We start from the raw sequence: 22,700 nt of genomic DNA on the forward strand, positions 1-22,700 counted from the left end.
ATAACATTAATTTTTGAGTGAGAAAGGTAATTATTCCCATTGTGCTTCTCATGACATCTGGTTTTGGGCTATTTTTCATCTTGGAAGTCATGTCTATTATACATGTAAATGAAAAAATGAATTATAGGGAGCTCACACAATGGGCCAAATCATCCTGGTCTTTGTAATTTATGAAATGCAAGAGGCAGGGCCATAACCAAGTATTCAGACCTCTGAGTTTGCTTGCTTGCTGCTAGACAAATGGAGACCAAAGATTCATCAGCAAAAGGCTGAAGAACTTGTCACTTGGGTCCTGGCAGGAATCTAAAATTCAGTTTGTGAGGCATAGTTAAGATACAATGGAGAAGCAGTTGTTTTTTTTTCTTTAAAAATATTGTTGGCAGAAAACATGGGTTAAACAGTATTTGTGAAAATAAAAGATCTAAACTCTGAATTAGGTCCCAATACAGAATTTGGATCTGAAATGTCAACCAAAACTTACTGTTTTCACAGATCCTGCCTGATCTACTCAATTCTTCCGAATTTCAGTTTTTTTTTGGTTCCAGAGTCCAACACCTGTGGTCTCTTTTCTGTATCACTTTTTTAAAAAACATGTTATTCAACTTTACTTATTTTGGGAATTTCTAAGTATTTGCATATTGTCAACAGTATTTTTAAAATGTTTTACTTTATTTACTTCAATTTCAGTTTTCAAAACGTGACTATCAGAATACCAGAGTATTTAAAAACTAAAATCAATGCAAATTTTGACAGAAGTCACAAATGACTTAAATTGGTAAAGAACAAGAATTCTTTAATTTACAAACATTCTGGTACAAACTTTTACTGTAATCCTCTGACTCTTTAGAATATGTATCCTCCATTTTATAAGCTATATCTTGATACAACAAATAGCATTTTAGAAATGCAGCATTTCAAGATATCCATAATGTACATTATTTGCCTACTTTTTTTAATGCAAGAAATTTCACTGAAAATTATTGCCAGGAATATAACTCTTGGATCATCATGTATAAAAGTGTTATATTTAATTGTTTTAGAAGTTGTACAACCTGTATAAACAGAAAATGTTGCAAATATTTAGTAGATCAGACAGCATCTGTGAAGACAAATGAAGCTGACAATTCAGCTTGATTAATTTTCATTTGAAGTATTCTGATGAAGTGTACATAGCAGAAAAATTAACTCTGTTTCTCTCTCCACAAATACTGCCTGACTTGTTGAGCATTTCCAGCATTCTATCATTTCTGATTTCCAATGTCTGCAGTATCTTCTCATGGATCAGGAAAACCAAAATGCTTTGGATAATAAGACTTTAGAGCAGAAATAGGCTATTCAGCCCATCATTTAATCGTGAGCTGATCCATTTTCCCACTCATCCCCACACCTCATAACCTTTGATGCTCTGGCTAATCAAGAACCTATCAATCTCTCTCTTAAATATACCAATGATTTGACCTACACAACCACCAAATTCAACAGAATCTAAACAAATGTGTATCCGTTTTGAATGGAACCTTCACAATACTTTCTACTTGTAATTCTCTGTCCTTCAAAAACAAGCTTAGCTATTTTCTTTGGATTTCAGTTTATGCTTAAAAAAAGGGTTATTTTTAAAATTAAACCTGGTAAATGTTGTGGGAGAAGAGGGTACTTTAAGAAGAGTCAACAATAGCTTGAAAATTTTAAAGACCATCAGTCCATAAGGAATAGAAGCAGAAATAGGCTATTCAGCCCATGACGTCTGCCCCACAATTTAATCAGTCCCACTGCCTGGCCTTCTCCCCATAAGCCTTGATGCCCTGGCTAATGAAGCTCCAATCAATCTGTCTTAAATAGAGCCATGACCTGGCCTCCATAACCACCTGTAGCAACAAATTCCACAGATTTGCCACCCTCTGGCTAAAGAAATTTATTTACATCTCTGTTCTCAATCCTGAAGTTGTGCCTTCTTGTCCTAGACTCTCCCACCATGAGAAACAACTTTTTGCTATCTACTCTGTCATGCTTTTTAACATTCGATGTTTCAATGAGATCCCCCTTCATTCTCCTAAATTCAAACTGATACATCCAGGAGCCATCAAATGTTTCTTGTATTACGGATCTGAACATCATTCATTAAAGATATCAAGGTGTGGAGGAAGCAAACTAGGAATGTTCACTAACAATAAGCCTAGAAATGGAATAGAACCTTCCCAATCAAGAAAAAGACACACTTTTATTAACTAAAGGAATACTCAAGTCAGGGTTCGTTTCAGTCAGTTACTGCAATGAGAGATTTGGTCCTAATTTGGAGAAAATGTCCACTTTAGGAACAAAGAGAATATTTGAAATAGCATTGAAATATTATTCAAGTTAAAAATACTGGGAAAAACCAGAACCAGGGGTCACAATTTAAGAATGGGGGAAGTTTTTTAGGACTGAGATGAGGAAAAAATTCTTCTCTCAGAGGGTGGTTGATCTGTGGAATTCTTTGCCACAGGAAGTAGTTGAGGCCAGTTCCTTGTCAATATTTAAGTGTAGGATAGATATGGCCCTTGTGGCCAAGGGGATCAAGGAATATGGGGAGAAGGCAGGAACCGGGTACTGATCAGCCATGATCATATTGAATGGCAGTGTAGGCTCGAAGGCCAAATAGTCTACTCCTGCACCTATTTTTCTATGTTTCTACACTGGTCCAAGAATTCAGTAATGTTGACTTGAGCAAGATTCATCTGACTTGTTAAAGTTCTAATCTGCAAGGAAATCAATAAACTGGAACGAAATAAAAATAAACAATATATCACTACCTTCTGCAACAAAAATATAGATTACACAGGATGAAAGACTACAGGATTAATAGGTTAGATAGAATGGATCTAGGTGAGAGAAGTTGGTGTTAAGACTAATGAAACCATGTTCAAATACATACAAGGTTTTATGTACAAGGAAGCAGGGGAATGAACCATGGTCGTGGATGATTCACCATTATGTGAATCCAACATGGAATTCAAATCTCAACAGGGGACAAAATATTTCACTATAGAGAGATTTAATTAAAAAGCTGCTTTTATTTCACCATTAAATTTAAGTATAGAAATTGACATCTTGAAGATGACTTTATGGCTGAACAGCAACAACTAAACTCAGTTATATTGCTCATCCTTGGCACCATGAAATTCTGCCATTGTGACACTGGAAGGTGCAGTACTTGGACTATGATGGATCAGACTCACGATTACAACACAGCAGAGTTTATCACACACAGCCGGGGATTTTGACAAAATGTCCATCAAGAAGTAGTTACAAAGCACAGGGGAAAAAAAAATCACCAGAAGGTCCAGATAGACCTGCACTTTCATCTTGCTTTAAGCTTTTGAGGAAGGTAGGAGCAGATTTATTAGAAAACATATCTAACTGCAATATTTAATTCCCCTCATTTCTACATCAAAATCTGATTAAAAACAATAAAACTCACAAACAAAATTTGTAAATGATGTCATATGTACTGTATATGCTGAAGAATCATGGCAAAAGATTGAAGTTGAAAATTTTTTTAAGTTGCAGCCATTGAAGCAACATTGTGAACAAATTTGGAAATCATAATGAGGAAAAACACATGATAATTCAGAACCAATGTTACCAGCAAAGCAATAGAGACATAAATAAAATAATATAGATATTGGTCTGCATGCGTAAGAAAGTCACCATAATACCTTTGCTGATTCCAAATAATTCTTGTGACAGGACAGAACTAGAAATGAAAATGAGGAAAACATACCAAAAAAAAGGTAAGGTACCCAGTAGGTTAAGCAGTATCAATAGAAAATGAAATAGCATTAGAATTTCAGGTCATTGATCTATCGTATTAACTCAGGTCAAATTTACATAGATTGCCTGACATGCTGAGTATTTCTAGCATTTTCTGCTTTTATTTTAGTTTTCCAGCAATATATGAATAAGTGGACTAAAAAGACAAACAAAAATTATCTTTTGGTGGGGTTACCAGCAACAGTGGTGGTCTCAGATTTTTCTCACCTAATGTGACTGATGAGAAAACTTCACTTCACTAGCTAAAGTACCATATAACAATTACAGAACAGAAACAGACCATTTTGGCCCCTCTAGTCTGCACCGAACTAAGTACTCTCCTCTCGTCCCACCTACCTGCACCCTGCCCATAACCCTCCATTCCCCTCCCATCCATATCCCCATCCAATTTTTCCTTAAATGACAAAATTGACCCTGCTGCCACTATTTTCTCCCAGAAGCTCATTTCACACAGCCACCAGAAGGAACATTTTCTGTCTTGCAGTTTCAATAATGCAGAATTTAAAAAAAGCAAGATAAAAAATGCCAAAACCTGTACAATTCTTGCACTACTTTATCCTACTCATTACACTGTGATTCATTGATTAAAGATAGAACTTTTTAGATAAAGTTTGCCTTTGCTAAGCTTGACTTGTGGCTAAACACTTAAAGACAAAACTGAACATTCAAATTCAGATTCAAAATGCACTAAAAGTTAGTAAATTTGAAACATTGTTAAATTGTTGAACACCAACCACAGTGCTCATAAACCATGGATATTTTGCTTAGAACAACACAGCCCTATCCCCCCCCCCCCCGAAAAAAACACCAATCGTATCACAGGTTAGATTCAAAGAACTTTGAAGAGATCATTAAAGTTTTATTTCTTATAATTTTACTTTATTCAAAAATAATTAACAGGAGCTCTCAGCTATTCCAGAATAGAACAATAGCATGCCATCTCTTGCTTCTCAGGGCTCCTTGCTTTATTACACATCAGTGAATTGGTCTTTTTCATTCATTGCTCCACTGTATCAAAGTCTTTCAATATTTCAGCAAGAAGAATTGAATTTTATGCCATTGTTAATCCGGCTTCCTCCTGGTGAGTCTGGAATGAATTGTTCCCTTCAATGGATCTTTCAAATATGCAAAACCCTACTGATTTATAGTCTTAGATTCTGTCTATCTTCCACTTATGATAGGAAGAAAGTTAGGACATTGAAACACATATAAAATCAAAAGCTCATAACTGTAAAGTGTGTACAAAATATATGAAACATTCCACAATTAATTAAAAAAAAACCAAAACTTTTTCATGCTAGTGTCTTTTTTAAAAGCACTGCAGATATCATCTCTCAGCAATACCTGGCAGTGGTCAAATAATAATATTCCACTTTTTATATTAATAGCTGTAACTGGTTGAGGTTGGTAAATAGACTTCAGACATCCATCACAATGCTGTCAGTAGATCCAAGCAGACAATTCTGCAGAAGATCTTTTGTAAGAAATGACTAGGTGACCACTTGAAATGGATCTTATAAATTGGTTAATATGGAGTTCCTTCAATCTATTTAAATAAGTAATTTGAAATACTCATTTCTTTTAACTATATTTTTCTCTAAACAAAAATTCAAATACATTTCAACATCATTGATCAAGTAGTTTTAACGGGGCTTTTATAGTAAACATTATTTTTCTACTCCCACCTTTACTTTCCGATTTGGTGTTCGATCCACAGCCACACAGCATCTTACATTCATCTCCAGTTATTTCACATTCTGCATTTCCACACATTGTATGCAAAAAATGTTGCAACTGAGAGCACAATACATCCATTGGTGCTTGTACTACCTCTGGGCACAAATGGTCTGCATAAGAACTGTGAAGAAAACAGAAAAAAAATCTAAATGAGAGCTTTACTTTTTTAAACTATACAAATTATGGACTAAATTTAATTTTGCAACATTTCAAGTTTATAAAGTATCTGTATACTTGGATCAAAATTGTCTGAGCTATACTTTTTAACCTTAAAATGACCTTAATCTCAAATCGTGATTTGGAAAGAGAATATAAAATATTTATTTCAAGCAAGGAATAACTCGACTTCTTTGTGCCCTGCCTCAGAGCCAATTTCAAAACAGTAGGCAGGAAAATAGAAACACCTTATTTACCTAATTTTGCATAAATGACATTACATGAAAAAGCAGGCAAAACACAGCACATTACAATTAAAGAAAAACTGAAAAAGTCTTTAGCAGTGTTGGTGCAGCTAATAAATATGTACAAACCATTGAACATTAATGACCAATTACATACAGAAATTAAGATCTACATTAAGGTAAGAGAGACAAGAAATAAAATTCATTTCCTTTTGAGATACCATTGTCCCAGTTTTCAATTTACCGTTGCAATTAAAACACAGCAGTCCAGAAATACAAAAGTTAGATATTAAAATGGTAAGTGCTATATGCAAAATTAAATCCAAATGTATAAAATACCAATGGCTTTAGTGCAATAGCATGTGCAGAATTTTGCAGTTAATGGATTTTATTTGTAAATAAGGTGGTCCTTTGATCAACCCCACCAAGTTTCAGCACTGTGGATGGGCAACTTACCTAGCTGTGATAGCCAAAATCTGCAGAAGTCTAGCACCAGCCAGTTTTAATGCCACATTTAGCTGAGAATGGCCAGACATTGAAGCCATCAACCATCGCTGGTTTACTAAAAGGCAAGAGTTTGTCAGCTTTGAAAGGGCATCCAGAAGGTCACTCTTAATGACTACTGTTATGTCTGTAGGCTGGTATCGTATATTTAAGGCAAATATGGTAGCCAACAGTAAATGCTGCTGGGTTCCTGCAACAATAAATAGGTTATTATGTTCAGAAATAATGGATAAAAACAAAAATCATTCAATAGCATTAATTGTTGAGATTATTTTCTACCTGTGCTAATAAATATATTCACTTCTAATAAATTTAAAATAAAGGGACTGCAAGGAAGAGGAGAAATATTGTGATGGTAAAAAATAGTGGTTGGGTTGCTGGAAGGGAGGGGGTCTGGAAATTGGTTGTGGGACTGTGAGAATGAAAACTGTGCAAGGAGAAACACTGGTGGTGGGACTGGAGTGTGTGGTGATGGGGAGAAAGAACATGATGGTGATTCTATGGGGGTGAGGGAGAAACTGAATCATTAAGATAGGGGACTACCCATGTTAAATATTCTTTCCTCCTTCCTTCAGCTTTCTCCCAAGAGCTTCTTTGTTTTCTATGACCACTTTGACTTTGGTAAAAAATGTGGAATGAACCAGGCTTTCCATTGGGTTGGGCAAAATGTCCAACTACTTTTCATCGTAATTTAAGGAAAAGTAGTTGGAAAAGTTTAAACTTAAAAGAAATGTACTGCATCTGCTCACAGTGCGAGTTTGCTTAGGCAGACCCTTTTGTTGGGATTGTGGAAGATGTGCCTTCAGCTTTAGTTCTGTGAATTCTGAGAAGGTGAAAGATCAACATGGTACCTGCAGTCACCACAAATGACAGGAAAGGAACAATAGAGCAGGCAGGTAATTAACTTGTGTACTGCTTTCCCTCAACACAGAACTCAAACTGTTTTATTTCAAATTCTAGACGATGCTTCAAACTACAATTGTTGGCAACACTGGATCCTTGAACACAAAAAAAATGTTCACCTACCACTACTCACGTTTAATCACAACTCTCCAGGTACTGTAATATTTCCTTGACCAATTTTTAAATTAATTTCTATAAAGAATTACAGAAAATATGGGAGCAGGTGATGATGTTGTGCTTACAATTAGATACAATAATATAGCAGGATTGCCTACTATATTAAGTTCACCTTTCTTTACAGTTTTATTTCACTGTTTATATTATTTTGTGAGATTGGTGAAGAGACAGGTAGGGCAATGTTAAAAGATGTGGACTAAGTGACAAAAGCAGAAATGGTTCAAGATTTTCCTGTTAATAATGACTTATTTAATGTCTTAATGATACAGTTATTTTAACATGTGAAATCTTTATTGCCAAATTTATAATGATTTTTTAAACCTGAGAGTTCCTTTCCACTTGCAAGTCCTCTTTCCAGAGCTGAAACTAGATGCTGGTAGAGTTTATGAGCTGCAGCCTGAAGATCCTTCTGTGTACTTCCATTAGCTGCATGGGTGACATCCTAAGGTATAAAGGAGGGTGCATAAAGAAAGTCATGATTGTTGACTCATTGTGTAGCTAAACAAGTAGATTGAATTACTTATATTAATTAGACTCCCAAGTAAGGAATCTATTGCCATTTATAGGAGGTGATTCATAATTTAATTCAATATAACATGTTAGGTGAAAATATTTATATGTAAATCATGCATTTGTCATTTTTTTCTTTTGTAGGATTAAGATTTGTTTTTAACCTGATAATGTTTGAACTTCCCACAATTCTGCTTAATGTTTGCTGTGCTGGCTGGTCCCAAATCAAAGCAGCCAATAAGAAATTGTAACTGTACTGTTGATAGAAGTCCAGTCGAGTTTAACGGTATTTCTGAAGGTTCCAAAGAGAAGTCACTTTTACCTTCCATTTCAGAGAGAAAAGACGAAATCTGACAAAGGGCTTCAAGACGAAGCTGTAAACGACAAAAGCAACATTTTACATTGAAATTAAAAAAGAGACAAATGACTTAATAGCAGTTACTAATTAATGCACATATGAATACAAAAATGAAATACATTACTGCCTCCAATATACCAGCACAGACCACTTGTCTCCTTTTGCACAGACATGATAAGCTGCTCTCAGGTGGCCAGAATATCCGAATGTAAATCCGCCTAAAATACCCGAATGCAGCTGTTGGGAAGCCATTTGAAAGCAGAAAACCCGTCCCCAAGGAGCACTTACTCAACCCACCACGAGGAGGTATATTCTCCACTTCCGAGCGCTCCCCATAGGCACCTGAAAGCAGCAGTCTGAAAGCGGCTAGCAGCCTTCAGGTGCCTAGCAGGGGGCAGGCTGAACATCCCATGCCTGACAGCCTCACTGCCCGACAGCCCCTCTCCCTGCGCCTTACAGCCCCCTGGCGCAGGATGTCAGGGCAGAGTCAGCCAGTGCGGGACTATAGGGGAGGGGCAGTTGGTGCAGACACTGGGGCCAGGGTGGATGGCGCGAGATTATGGTTCTGGGGGCGTACGGCGCGGGACTACGGGGCGGGCGGCACGGCCACCCCGGCCGGCCCTGTAGTCCTGCACCGGCTGGCCCTGCCCCGAATCAGGAGCCGATGTTTGCTCCGTGGCACCTCTCCCCGCTGTAGACCTTTCAGGTGGCAGAACAGCGCCTTCAGCTCTGCCACTTGAACGTTTTCGCAGACACGCGCAGCCGGCTCTGGAGCCGCATTCTCCGGGCGATTTGAGGATATCTGAAACAACCAGAAATCCTCAGTTACCTGAAATTTTTTTGGAGCTGAACGGACATCACAGGTTGAAAAAAATTTGGAATTTTTGACAAACCTCTGAATAGAATTGAGTTTTTGGTGTTGGATTTATCTTATTTTGTTCAGGTTGTTTTTTGGTGAGAATTAAACATTATTTCATGCTTAAAAAGCCTTCCCTTGTTTTTGGTTGTTTAAACACTGTTAACAAATAATTTGCTGTTGCTACTGGACTGTTTTTAAAAAATGACCAGGTAATTTGAAAATAATGTTTATCGAAATAGGCCTGGTTCCAACCATTTTGGATAATCGAAATTGTACTGTACCTACCCCTGTGACCTTAAGTGCTTCACTTGCACCTACACCTCCTCCCTTATTAATATTTTGGGGCCTAATGCCTAATTGAAGCAACACTTGGCTTGTGAATCTGTGGGGGTCATTTGTCCTCTAAATTGAGGGAACCAGATGTAAATTGTTTTGTTGAGCACCTTCGCTCTCTCCTCTGTAACACGACCATCGAATTTAATTTCATACCCCATTGCCACATAGATGTATCTGTTCATAGCCTCCTGTAAACTACCAAGGTCTCCAATCAGATAGTGTCAATATCAACTTCTCCATTTCTGTGACCCCTTCCCCTCTTTCCCTTGCCTCTCCCTTCTTCCATCAACCTGCTCTTTTCTTTTCTTCTCCTATCAGAACTATTTTTCTTAGCCTTCTGGCCTCTCACTTCTCAACTTCTTTCTCTTCTTCACCCTTCTACCTGTATCCTGTTAGCCTGTACTCTTCCCCCAACTTTTTATTCAGGTATCTGCCTGATTTTCAGCACTCCTGAAGGTTTCAGGCTTGTAATGTTAATTGCCTTTGCTTCCCAAGGATGCTGCATGACCTGCCAAGTTTCTCCAGCACTTTTGTGTGCCACGCTAAACCTCAGAATCTGCAGATTCCTTGTTTAACTGCATTATACTGTGCACTGATTTTAGAAAAAACATATCAGCATTCCTACCTCCGCTCTTTTTTGCTGGTGACTCATTGCTGTGATAAGCACCTTAGGGTCAGCCTCCTTTCCAATTTCTTGTTCTACCAGATTTGAGGTTCGAGCAAGATGCCCACACAGAAATTGAAAGATATCATTCAACAAAGGTGCCAATGTAGACGTCTGGGTATTCTCTGAAGGGTTAATACATTGTCGTAGCAGGTGCCAAGCATCTTTCATAATGCCACGTGAACACAGTGGTGTTTCTAAAAAGAATTTGATGCAATATAAACATTAATCCATTAACAACTGAATTAAATTTTAAAAAATCTAATTTAATTAATGCATAATGATACACGTGCCAGAATTTTTACTTGCTACACTGAACAGGTATTTTATTAGAAATAAACAACTACAATGAAATCCTTAATTAAAGACACAATATATACAAAACTAGATAATAAATATTCAGTTATTCTAGTTTAAAGAAGTGACTTTGCCATTGTGCAGAGAGTCCTTTTGTGGAGTCAGGTGACAGCCCATGATTAGAGCAACAAATATAATGGAAGTATGTTCTTGTTTTATGTCCCCTGTAGATGCCCTCAAAGATAATGAATCTTCATCATACTGATGGAACAAATATTTACTGTGTATCCTATTCCTCAGTTGCTGTCAATGTAGTACAGGTGTTTCCTCCACACTATCAGGTAAGGAATTCCAGAATTTTGACTCTTGCCTGTCCATTTATCAATTGAAGCATAAACGTTGCATGAGACTTTAAATAAGTAATTTTAAATTGTACAGACTCCTGCGTTCTCCACCTGACATCTCTATTTCAACAATATAGAAACAAAATTGATGACAGCTGAAAGGTGATGAATCTGGGAAACAGTCTTGAAACACACCTAATGTATGCTCGGATGATCTTGTTTGTATTCTTGATTGACTTTTGGTAATCTGGAAATATAAAGCATTGAACTAATTTTATTATGTTAAATCAAGTGAAAAATTAAATTGTGCAACCTCAATAGAAAAGTGGCAGTCAAATAATCTAACATCAGAACTTCTTCATCACAACAAAAACAGCAGATACAAGAAAGCTCAGATGAATATTTCATGCAATATCTTTATTTGTTCAATAACTCTCTATGGCAGGGATTTCCAACCTTTTTGTTCCTTTGTACTCCTTGGGCATTTTTATAGGTTCCCGTGTACCCCTAAAAATTAAGGATTAAAAAAATCTGACTGCAGATTACAACACCATGTATTGTGCAGTAGTGGTTATTCTCTCAGACCCAATGTACCCCCTGAAAAGTGCAAATGTACCCCTGGTTGGGAACCCCCTGCTCTATGGTGATATACCTTAAGAAAATAAAAGGACCCAAAGTGCACTAAAAAATTTTCTAAGGCTCTTCCTGCTTTTTCCATTTAAAATGCACTGCTATTGATTGCATCTCAAATAACTGAAAAAAAATTCCAAGAAATTTTCAACAATCATCTTACGTCAACTATTAATGAGATGGTTTGTAGGCAGCATAAGTACATTCCCCTAACAAGGGAAGGTAAGGCAACAAATTTAGAGCTAGAATGGTGGGTGCATTTAATGCACTCCTGGCAACAGTGGGGGTGGCAGGTACATCATAATCTTTTAAGAGACTGCTAGAAATATACATAGAACTGAGAAAAATTGACGGTTATGTAGTAGGGAAATTTGAGGTAGACATTAGAGTAGATTTATTAGGTTGGCACAGCACTATGGGATGAAGGGCCCATACTCTGCTGTGGACTATGATCTATGTTCCTGATTGAAGGAAAAGGTAGAGAGCTAAATAAGTGTTTGACAAGATGTCCGCCACAGTTGAGAATCAATTATTGCCAGAAAAATGGAGAATAACTTGTGCAATAAAAACCCAGGAAACAATATTAAATGTGGATTGAGAAGAGAATTTACAAACTTCCAAGCAACAAATGGGGAAAATTCATGAAATGTATTGGGACTGGACATCCAGAATGCATTTAGTAAAGATCCACATGAAAGATTTAACAGTTAATTGGTGTCTGGACAACAACCTCTACCTCAGTGTCAGCAAGGCAAAGATCATAGGAGCAGAAGTAGACCATTCAACCCATCGAGTCCACTCTGCCATTGCATCATGACCCAATCCATTCTCTCACTCAGTCCTACTCCCATACTTTTTCCTCATAACCTTTGATACCCTGAGTATTCAGATACCTATATCTACCTTAAATAAATCGAACTTGGCCTCCACACCTGCCCGTGGTAGCAAATTCCAGAGGTTCACCACTCTATAACTCAAGAAATTTCTCCACATCTCTGTTTTACATGGGTGCCCTTTAATTCTGAAGTTGTGTCCTCTTGTCCGAGACTCTGTCCAGACCTTTTGACATTCATAATGCTTCTATGAGATTCCCCTCTCATTCTTTTGAATTCCGAGGAGTAGAGTCCAAGAGCTGACAGATGTTCTTCAGATGCTCGTCCCCTCATTCCAGGATTCACTCTTGTAAATTTTCTCTGAACCTTCTGCAATGCCAGCATAGCCTTTCTTAAATAAGGAGCCCAAAACTATACCCTTTACTCCAAGTGAAGTCTCACCAGTGCCTTATAAAGCCTTAACATTATGTTCCTGCTCTTGTATCCTATTCTTCTTGATACAAATGTTAATATATGCCTTCTTCAAACTGGAGGTTAACTTTCAGGGTATCCTGCATGAGGACTCCCAAGTCCTTTACACCTATTGATTGTTCTCCAAATAATATCCTGTCCTTTTATTCCTTCTATCAAAGTGCATGACCATACACTTTCCAACATGTATTTTATTTGCCACTTTTCCCATTCTGTTAATCTATATAAGCCTCTCAGCTTCCTCATAACTAACTCCCCCTATCTTTGTATAATCATTTATATCAAATGAGCTGGTCATAAACTTCCAGAAGAGTGGCAGAGTGCACTCAAATGTCTGCACCTTAATGGCACTGAAGTTAAGATCATAGCCAAGTTCTCAGGCAGATAAGTTCAATGACCTATTGTGGTACAAACACATTGAAGCAACCACCAAGAAGAGCACTATTTCAGAAAGCCTCAGGAATGTGGTGTGTCCTGTGTCCATTTACAGATGCATCATCAAAAGTACCCCATCTGGCTGCATCATGTTATTATTGAATATTTATTTTCTATATTTCATAATTTGTTTGCACTTCCTGCTTCTTTACATTTCTTTTTGTATACATATTTTTTATTGTTTTTTTTTGCACCACTCATAAGTGGAAATTGTGCCTGGGCCACAGGTTTCAGGGTTGTATGTGATGCCATGTACGTACTCTGACAATAAATCTGAACTTTGAAGCTTGCAAGGTACAGAAAATGATCCTCATGAAACTGCATAGAGTTGTAAATACAGTTTCGACCATCATAGAAACTTCCCTTTTTTCCATTTCCATCAAACCATCTTCACTTCTCACTGGCTCAGAATAAACAAAAAAATGTCGCTCTTGCTCTGGTCTACCTCATCTCACTCTGTGCTGTGTTTTATTTGCTGTGCTTATCTATGAAATACTTTGCTGTTCAGCACACAAAACAAACATTTTCACTGTACTTTGATGCACCTGTCAAAAAGCTGGAACAGCCATTTGCAATGGGGCCCATGAGTTGTGAGAAGTAAGGAAAACAAGCAATGAGGTCATGAAACCTATACAGATTAAATAGGAGGAAATGTTTTCTGCCTTAAAGCAAATAAGGGTGGATAAATCCCCAGGGCCTGACAAGATATTTTCTCAGGCCTTGAGGGAGGATAGTGTAGAAGTTGCAGGGGCTTTGGCAGAAAAGATGAAAACACACAATGAATTATAAAAATTGAGCAAATAATCATTTTGCATCAATTAATCTGCTTTCACAATAGATTAGTAGTTTTGAGTGACCAGTGGTCTTATGTTTCTCGAATCATGCAACACAGTTATTTATTCACCTGTTTCCTTGCATCAGAATCACTTTGATTTGGTCTAAGTTTTGCCCGAAATGACTGTTCTTCTTGGGTAGATGTCTCCTTCCTATAAAAAGTGCAGTGATATCCAAGTTACATCTTTCAGCTATCAAACATATTTGGTCTGCCATAAAATAGAGTGCACGGACCATAGAACTATAGGACATTACAGCACAGAAACAGGCCCTCCAGCCCTTCTCGTCTGTACCAAAGTATTATTCTGCCTAGTTCCACTGACCTAAACCATTTCTATCTACCTCACACACCTCCTACCGACGTATCTGTCCAAGCTTTCTTAAGCGTTAAAATTAAGCCTGTATTCACCACTTCGGCTGGTAGCTCATTCCACACTCGATGTGTGAAAAAATTCCTTCTGTTGTCCCCCCATAATTGCTCCTCTTTCACCATTAACTCACATCCTCTGGTTTGTATCTCACCTCAGTGGAAAAATGTCTACTCGCATTTACTCATAATTTTGCATACTTCAATCAAATCTCCCCTCATTCTTCTACGTTCCCAAGAAATAAAGTGAAGAGAGTTATCAAACTTTTTGTTTTAACCACTCCCCACTTTTATTTCCAGCCTCAAACTCACAACACAAAAACACAAGTTTGATTCCATAATGTCAGAGGAGCCAAGTAATTTTCACCTTCCGTTGCGGCCCCAAAAGAAAGTTCTATGCTTTTGGTCCTGCTTTCTCAAACAAAAGAAAAATAGGAATGGAGAGAAGAAGCAACAAGAGAAAGGAACAAGTGAAGAAAGGAAGAGGAATTTTGGTGACTGACCTAGTTTTAACTGACGTCATCTCGTCTTGACATACATTTTCTAACCATACAGCCCTTACTCCAAGAATAAGGAATGCACAACGAATAATAATGCAGTGACACATGGAGATAAAGGAATACTGGTCTTCTGAATCTGTTCTTTTCTCTCCCAGAGCACCTTCCGTTTCTGGAACATCCACACTACTTGCACTGTTAGGCTGGGTGCTCAAGCATTCATATACTGTTTCATTTTCATGATGACAAGCTGCCTTTCGAGCAAGGAAACACTCCAGAACTTCTGCAACACGGAGAAAAAACATTTAACATCTTAGCTACACAAGATTTCCTTTTGCAAAAGATATTTTAAATAAAAATTGAAAAGCAAAACAATTGGAAATGGCAGAGTTAAAATAGATGAAATGCTGAAAATACTCAGTATATCACAAGATTATCTGTGGAGGCCAAAATAGTTAAAACTGCAAGACAATGATCATTTGATGATTGTCACTGATAGAGAATGATTCTGAGATTTTCCAGCATTATTTGTTTTTATTGAAAATAAAATTACTGCCATTTTCAGCATCTTTTTCCCAATTTAAAATGATTGCCGCTGTATCATAGAAAATTGCTGCACATTATACCTAATAGTTTTCATATAGTCTGCATTACCCAATACACATTTTGTGCACAGGCCTGAGAGAATTTGCCTTTTCTGAGAATCAGATACTTTAGGATTCCCACAAAAGTGCATATGAACATGGAGGTTCTGATCTACCGGTACCTGGCAGAGTGGAAACACAAATTTGCTCACTAAACTTGTGCCAGGTTAGGCATATGGAGGATTTATTTCATGATGTGCATTCTGTTGAATTCAATGATTTAAATTGTATTTTTAGTGCTTTTCTTTCTCAGTGTCTAATATTTGATAGTTTTAATAGATTTTGACAGCATTCACAATCAATTTAGCCAGTTGTAGGACACTTATATTTTGATATTTTGTTTTAGTTCCATCCTATTCTGGATCATGTCATTAAGACAGTAAGTACGTGGTAAGCATGAATGACCTGCTACTTCAAAGAAATTCTCGGCCAATGATTTTGAGGAACTTGAAAAGGGAGAATTATTTCTTTATTATGAATATTATAAAGTTTTGTGGATGCTACACTTTTTCCACAGATTTATGGGATATGGTAAATCAAAAGACAAAGCCGGCAAAATTCAATGCATTTATGTTTACACACTGCTTATCTTTGGAAAGTCCTCGGTGTTGAGTAGAACCATCTCCCTTTCCATATTATAGTGTGGTTCTTCAGATCGTCTGCGATTTTCATTTGGCTCAGCAGATGCACTGCAACTTCCATTTGGCTCATCCTCTATATCACCTGAGATATCTGAAAGCTAAATGCCATAGACTTTAAAATACAGAACCAACCATGAAATGCATTACATTTAACTATTACTATATTTCACATTTAAGATTTCCTTCATTGTCATATATTGATATAGAAAATGTAATATTTCACAAAATTTAAGGCAGAGTCCCCATTAGTATTTTCTGAAGTCCCTTATTTGAAAAGAAACGGAAGCTGAACTCGACGTAAACTGTACATTATGGATTACTATAAAATGTTGTCAATACTGACATTGATAATGATGATAACTGTTGGAGTTCAACACTGGAAAATCATAAATAAAATATTCAAAAAAAAAAGAGAAACAGAAACAAAAGAAAGTCCCTTCAGAGACGCTGAGTATCTGTGGATTCACCTCGATCGAGCACTTCCATAGCCTTACAGACCTATTGGATCCATGGGAAACCACAGCTCCCGATCCAATACGATCAACAAACTTCAGTGCCCTCAGCATCTTATTGAATCATGGTTCCGATTCCTGGTCTGCCTGAGCCAGTCTCTGCAGTCTGCAGGGGTCTTTCAGCCATGGTTAAGGTAGCAGTTAGCGTAACAACCGGGACCAGGATTCGAATTCCGTACGATGTTTGAATGTTCTCCCTTTGTCTGTGTGGGTTTCCTGTGGAGGCTTTGGTTTCCTCCCACCATTCAAAACAGACCAGGGATTGTAGGTCAAATGGGAATAATTGGGCGGCACGAAGTCATGAACCGAAAGGCCCTGTTACCATGCTGTATATATGCCCAGAAGATATCAACAGCCTGAAGATTGTATGAGTCCTTCAGCCATTGAACCCTTAGCTGGTCCACCGCCATTGTCACCACCCTGTAGGGTCATCTCCTAGCTTCTCCTTCTTAATGGGGGAGGTGGGGGTGGGGTGATTTCCCCTTTCTGATGGCTTTTGCTGGTCTACTGCTCCCCTGGACTCTGCAACATCTCATGGCCATCTGGGGTACAGACACTGCAGTTGTAGGATTTTCATTAAAAAAACCAACTCCTTTTACCAGTCATTTAAAGCCTGTACGGAGACACTGATATTAAGTCCAAGTGGTTAGACCCTGTGGAACATTGCTGTTCTTCACTCCCTGCTTTCCCGGGACAGCATTAGCAGCAGGGCTGACATTTTTGTCGTATTTATTTCTCAAAGTAGTGTTAGCTTCCTCAAGCTTTGATTACATTGATTTAACAGCCTTTTCTTAAAAACTACTGATCAATGACCCAAGGAGAAATAAGGTCCCCTGGAAATGAAACTTAATTGGTAGGTTGATGTGTTGTGTTTCATGTTTTGGTATTTACGGCCAGACTTATGGTTTGAGTAATCCATTAGTGGGGCAGGCAGCTGAGTAGTCCATGACCTGTTAAGATTCTGTTGAGTCTTTTCTGCTCTGATGTACACTGAAACCTGAGACTTGGATAATGGAGTCAGTAATATTTGTTCTCTGCAATAAATAAATCCTACGGCTTTCATCTGGAAAGTAAGTTTATTTCTAGACTTCAGCTGTTGTAGTTTCCCAGTATAATTAAATTAAGGGAGAAGGTTGACTTGCTCTGCCTCATTTCCCAAATCCAGCAATAGTCCTTTCCTCATTGAGAACTTCCTTAATCAGGTGTTTTCTACCAATCATGCATTTCAGAGAGATTTCTCTTTTTTTGTCCTTTTGCATTTCAATAAATATTGGCCAATGATGTTCCCTCTATATCACATTATTCTTCAATCCAAAAAAAATCTTATTCCCCTAATTACATCTTAATAATCTGCTTTTGTTCAAACCTTCAACATTACCCCACAGTTTTGCATATTTTAAAATTCCCTACAAATCTGTTTTTCTCTTTCCCTTGGGACTGTTGCTGGAAGAGGAGGAGCGAGGGACTCAGGAGAGATGTGAGTGTTGGAAACCAGGTTTGGTGAGTGTTTTTAAACAGGGAGTTGAGCAGGGACTTGGGCCATTGTATTTTCAGGACAGTCACTGGAAGAAGAAACATAGAAACATAGAAGATAGGAGCAGGAGTAGGTCATTCGACCCTTCGAGCCTGCTCCGCCATTCAACGAAATCATGGCTGATCTTAAAGTTCAGTAAACTTTAATACCCTTATACTGAAGAAATATATCTAATTCCCTCTTAAATATATTTAATGAACCTGCCTCTACTGCTCTCTGTGGCAATGAATTCCACAGATTCACCACCCTCTGGGTATAGAAATTCCTCCTCATCTCGGTCCTAAACGGTTTGCCTATTATCATCAAACCATGGCCCTGGGTTCTGGATTTTCCCATCATTGGCAAAATCCCATCTGCATCCATTCTGTCCAGTCCTGCCAGAATTTTATGTGTCTCTATGAGATCCCCTCTCAATCTTCTAAACTCCGGGGAGTACAATCCCAATTTGCGCAATCTTTCCTCATAGGGGAGCAAGCGACTCAGAAGAGCTGTGAGTGATGGGAACAAGCTTTGGTGAGTGTATTTAAAAAGGAGTGGAGAGCAATTTATGGGTTAAACGGAACAGTGATAGTGGGAGTGAGTACAACAGATAAGGGGCAGTGACAAATAAAAAGAGGGGAAGCTCAAGTGGAGCAGCCAGTAGGAACGACTCAGGGTGGGAGTGCGACTTTGAAGCTTTGGCTCACGAGGCTTCAGCGAGCAGCAGCCGAGGATGAACTTGTTTCCAGTGAGGCAAGGCCTTTTTATTTAAACTAGGAAGAGATAATGTAGACACCAGCAAGGACAAGAATGCTCCAAATGCAGCACGTGGGAAATCTGGGACTGCTCAATTGTGCCTGATGCAAGAAGTGCATCCAGCTGCAGATCCAGGGACACCAAGTTAGGGAACTTGAGCTGGATTAACTCTGGATCATTCAGGAGGCAGTGGCAGTGATAGAGAGGAGTTTCAGTGAAACAGTCACCCCAAAAATCAAGAGGCAGATAGTCAGGTGACTGTTAGGAGAGGTAGATAGAGCAGATCGCTCCTATGGCCATTCCATTCAACAATAAGTTTACCATTTTGGATACATTTGTGAGGCATGATCGACCAGGGACAAGTTGCAGTGGTCACATCTCTAGCTCAGAGCCTGACCCATCAACTCAGAAGGGAAGGGGGAGAAGAGGAGAGCTATGGTGATTGGGGATTCATTAGTTAAGTGAATCGATTCGATGTTCTGTGAACGAAATCAAGGCTCCCAGATGTAATGTTGCCTCCCAAATGTCAGGGTCTGGAATGTTTCTGATCAAGCTCACAGCAAAATGACAGGAGAGGGTGTGCAGCCAGATATCGTGGACCATGTAGACAGGAGTAGTGATGATGTCTTGAAGAGGGAATAACGGGAGTTAGGAAAAAAAGTTTAAAAGCAGGACCTCAAGGGTGGTAATCATTGAATTGCTGCCTGTGCCACGCACCGGACAGGGTAGGAATAGGAAGCTGTGGCAGATTGAATGCATGACTGAAGAGTTGGTGCTGAGATTAGGGGTTCAGATTTGTGGATCATTGGGATCTCTTCAGAAGTTCTGACCTGTAGAAAAAGGGCTGCAATTGAACTGGAGAACGACCAATATCCTAGTGGGCAGGTTTGCTAGAGCTGTTGGGGAGGGTTTAAACTATTTTTCAAGGGGGTGTGAACCAGAATGAGAGTGCAGAGAATAAGGTAGAAGGTCAAAAGTGTGATGCTATGTGTCCTGAATTTGAGAGAAAGGACAGGCAGGGAACAAAACATAAATGTAGTCAGTAGAGGGTTTGAAATATGTATTTTAATGCAAGGAATATTAGGAATAAAGGGGATAAACTTAGAGTATGGATCAGTACATGGAACTACAATGTTGTGACCATTATAGAGACTTGGCTGGAGGAAGGGCAGGATTGGCTGATGCAGGTACTGGGGGTTTAGATTTTTTTTAAACTTTATTTATTCGCTCAAAATACAGATAGTAAATAACATATACAAAAATAAACCAAAAACATGAATGTTATATTTTATAGAAAAAAAACGAAAAAAGAAAAAAAAAACCCGTTCCCCCCCCTTCAGCCAGCTCTCCTAAGGAGAGTCATAAAGAAAGGAAAAAAATATTAAGGAAAAATTAAACATACATGTTAAAATCTTTTCAACATAAATCAAAATGTAAATATTCTGAATATAACAACCATTTACAAATAAAAAAAACTATAGTTATCATGCGAAACATATGTAATTTTTTCCATTTTTAAACAGTATGTCATCTCATTATGCCATCTATTAATATCAATCATATTGGTATCTTTCCACATACTAACAATACATTTTTTCTCTACAAATAATGCTAAATATATAAAAGCAAGTGGAAATTTATCTAATCCCAAACCTTTCAGAGATTGCAAACTGCCCAATATCAGATCTAAAGATATTTTAATCTTATACAAATTTGGATTTATCCCAACCCTTTTTATCCATACCATCCTATAATATTTAATACATGAATGAAATATAACCCTTCTCTGGTACCTTCATAAGAAAAGTCTCAAATTTAGTCATTTCAGGTAAAATCATATCGCTACCAAACACACATTTTACCAAAGATCAAATTTAAAAATAAAGAAACAAAGAATTCTTATCAATACTATAGCTGTCCCTCATCGTTACGCTTAATCGAACTGTTTAAACCTCGAACGTTAAAAGTAGCAAACCTCAACTTTAACATACCTACTAATATTACTAAAGACCAATAATATCTTTATATTAAAACTCAAATCATCTTATATAGGCCCTCCAATAGGAGAAAAAAAAAAATCACAAAGCAAAAGCTAGATAAAATGAAAATTTAAAAAAATAAGAAAAAAAAATTAACAAACAGCCTCCCCCCCAAAAAAACTACCAAAGGGTAATAATCCCTAAACAAAATTTGGGTGTCGATGACCCACCAGTGGCTGATGACTAATAGAACATAGAACAAATCTCTTTCTCCCCAGCCGAACAAAAAAAATCTCAAAATATCACAATAACGTAAAAAGTAAAATAAGAATAAGGAGATTCTGCTATTCATCCAAGAGGTTCCAAACTCGGAGATCCCATTTCAAAAGTAGTTGGACTCTTTCCATTCCCGTTTTTCCCATTTCTACCATTTCTTCCATTTCCAGAACAACCAGATTTTTCTACGTCTTTGTCCTCTTATATCTGGCAATGAATCAGCAAAAATCATTGCTTCATGATCATTCTCAAAAAACCGAGATTGATAGTCTCCATGAAACACCTTCAACACTGCCGGATAGCGAAAAGTAGACTTATAACCTTTACGCCACAAAACTTCTTTAACTGGTTAAATCGATGTCTACGTTGAATAACCTCTTGACTCAAATCAGGATAGAAAAAAACTCTGCTATTCTGAATCAATAACGGAGTTTGTCATTTTCTCGCATTTTGCACCACCAATCGAAGTATTGCTTCTCTATCCAAATAATTCAAACATCGAATTATTACAGGTCTCGGTGGCTGACAAGGTAAAGGTGATCTCTTTAAAGTTCTATGACCTCTTACCAATACCAAGCCTTCAGAAATTTTTTTTTTGCCCTAGTACTTGTGGGATCCAATATGTGAAAAAACAAAGAGGATCTTGTCCTTCCATATCTTCTGGTAAACCAACAATTTTCAGATTATTCCTTCTACTTTAATTCTCCAAATAGTCTATTTTCCTCTCTAACTCCTTCTCACGTTCTCGCAATTCTATAATGGATTTTTCAACCTTCAACACTTTTTCTGTATTAAAAGCCACTTGTTGACATTCCAAAAAAGCAGACTGAAATTTTAAAAAATCTTCACAAGATGCTTCTACACGTGCTTTAACTGTATTCAATTCATATCCTTTGAGCCAGCTCATTCATTATAGGCTGAATGACAGCATTTAACTGCTTACATTGTAATTCAGAAAAGCTCAGCCCTGCTTTCGGGTTTGGGTTTTTTTAAAGGGAATAGGATGGGAGGTAAAATAGGTGGGGGGTGGAAAGGAGAGTAGTATTACTGGTCACACCTATAGAAAGGGAAGGCACTCCATCGAGTGTCTACTGAGACGGTATGGGTGGAAGTCAGAAGTAGGAATGGAGAAATCACTGAACTAAGAGTAGTCTAGTGGCCTCCAAATAGCTCTGGGGACACCAAGGAGCAGATAAGCAGGCAGATTTGGGAATGGTGCAGGAAATATAGGGTTGTTGTTTTGAGAGACTTCAACTTCCCTAATAATGATTGGCACTTTCTGACTGCAAGAGGGATAGCTGAGACTGAATTTGTCAAGTGTGTTCAAGAATTCCTGATACAGTATGTGGACCAGCGACGAGAGGAGAGGTCACGTTGGATCTAATTCTGGTAACGAACCTGGTCTGGTGGCG

General features: G+C 37.9%; 1 protein-coding gene across 7 annotated transcripts in view; it reads right to left on the minus strand.

Annotated features, from left to right (window-relative positions):
* LOC138757224 (probable E3 ubiquitin-protein ligase HERC1) overlaps positions 1-22,700 on the minus strand; it is a 309,739-nt gene that overhangs the window by 177,858 nt on the left and 109,181 nt on the right. For all 7 annotated transcript variants that reach the window (XM_069924220.1, XM_069924216.1, XM_069924219.1 and 4 more), the window contains exons 22-30: positions 16,194-16,350; positions 14,974-15,250; positions 14,174-14,255; positions 11,096-11,147; positions 10,221-10,456; positions 8,207-8,416; positions 7,854-7,974; positions 6,405-6,642; positions 5,496-5,668 (exon numbers count right to left, since the gene is read on the minus strand). In XM_069924220.1, coding sequence (XP_069780321.1) covers positions 5,496-5,668; positions 6,405-6,642; positions 7,854-7,974; positions 8,207-8,416; positions 10,221-10,456; positions 11,096-11,147; positions 14,174-14,255; positions 14,974-15,250; positions 16,194-16,350 — 1,546 coding nt within the window. The remainder of the gene's footprint in view (positions 1-5,495; positions 5,669-6,404; positions 6,643-7,853; positions 7,975-8,206; positions 8,417-10,220; positions 10,457-11,095; positions 11,148-14,173; positions 14,256-14,973; positions 15,251-16,193; positions 16,351-22,700) is intronic.

Source organism: Narcine bancroftii, chromosome 3 (assembly GCF_036971445.1).
Source record: "Narcine bancroftii isolate sNarBan1 chromosome 3, sNarBan1.hap1, whole genome shotgun sequence".
NCBI lineage: Eukaryota > Metazoa > Chordata > Chondrichthyes > Torpediniformes > Narcinidae > Narcine > Narcine bancroftii.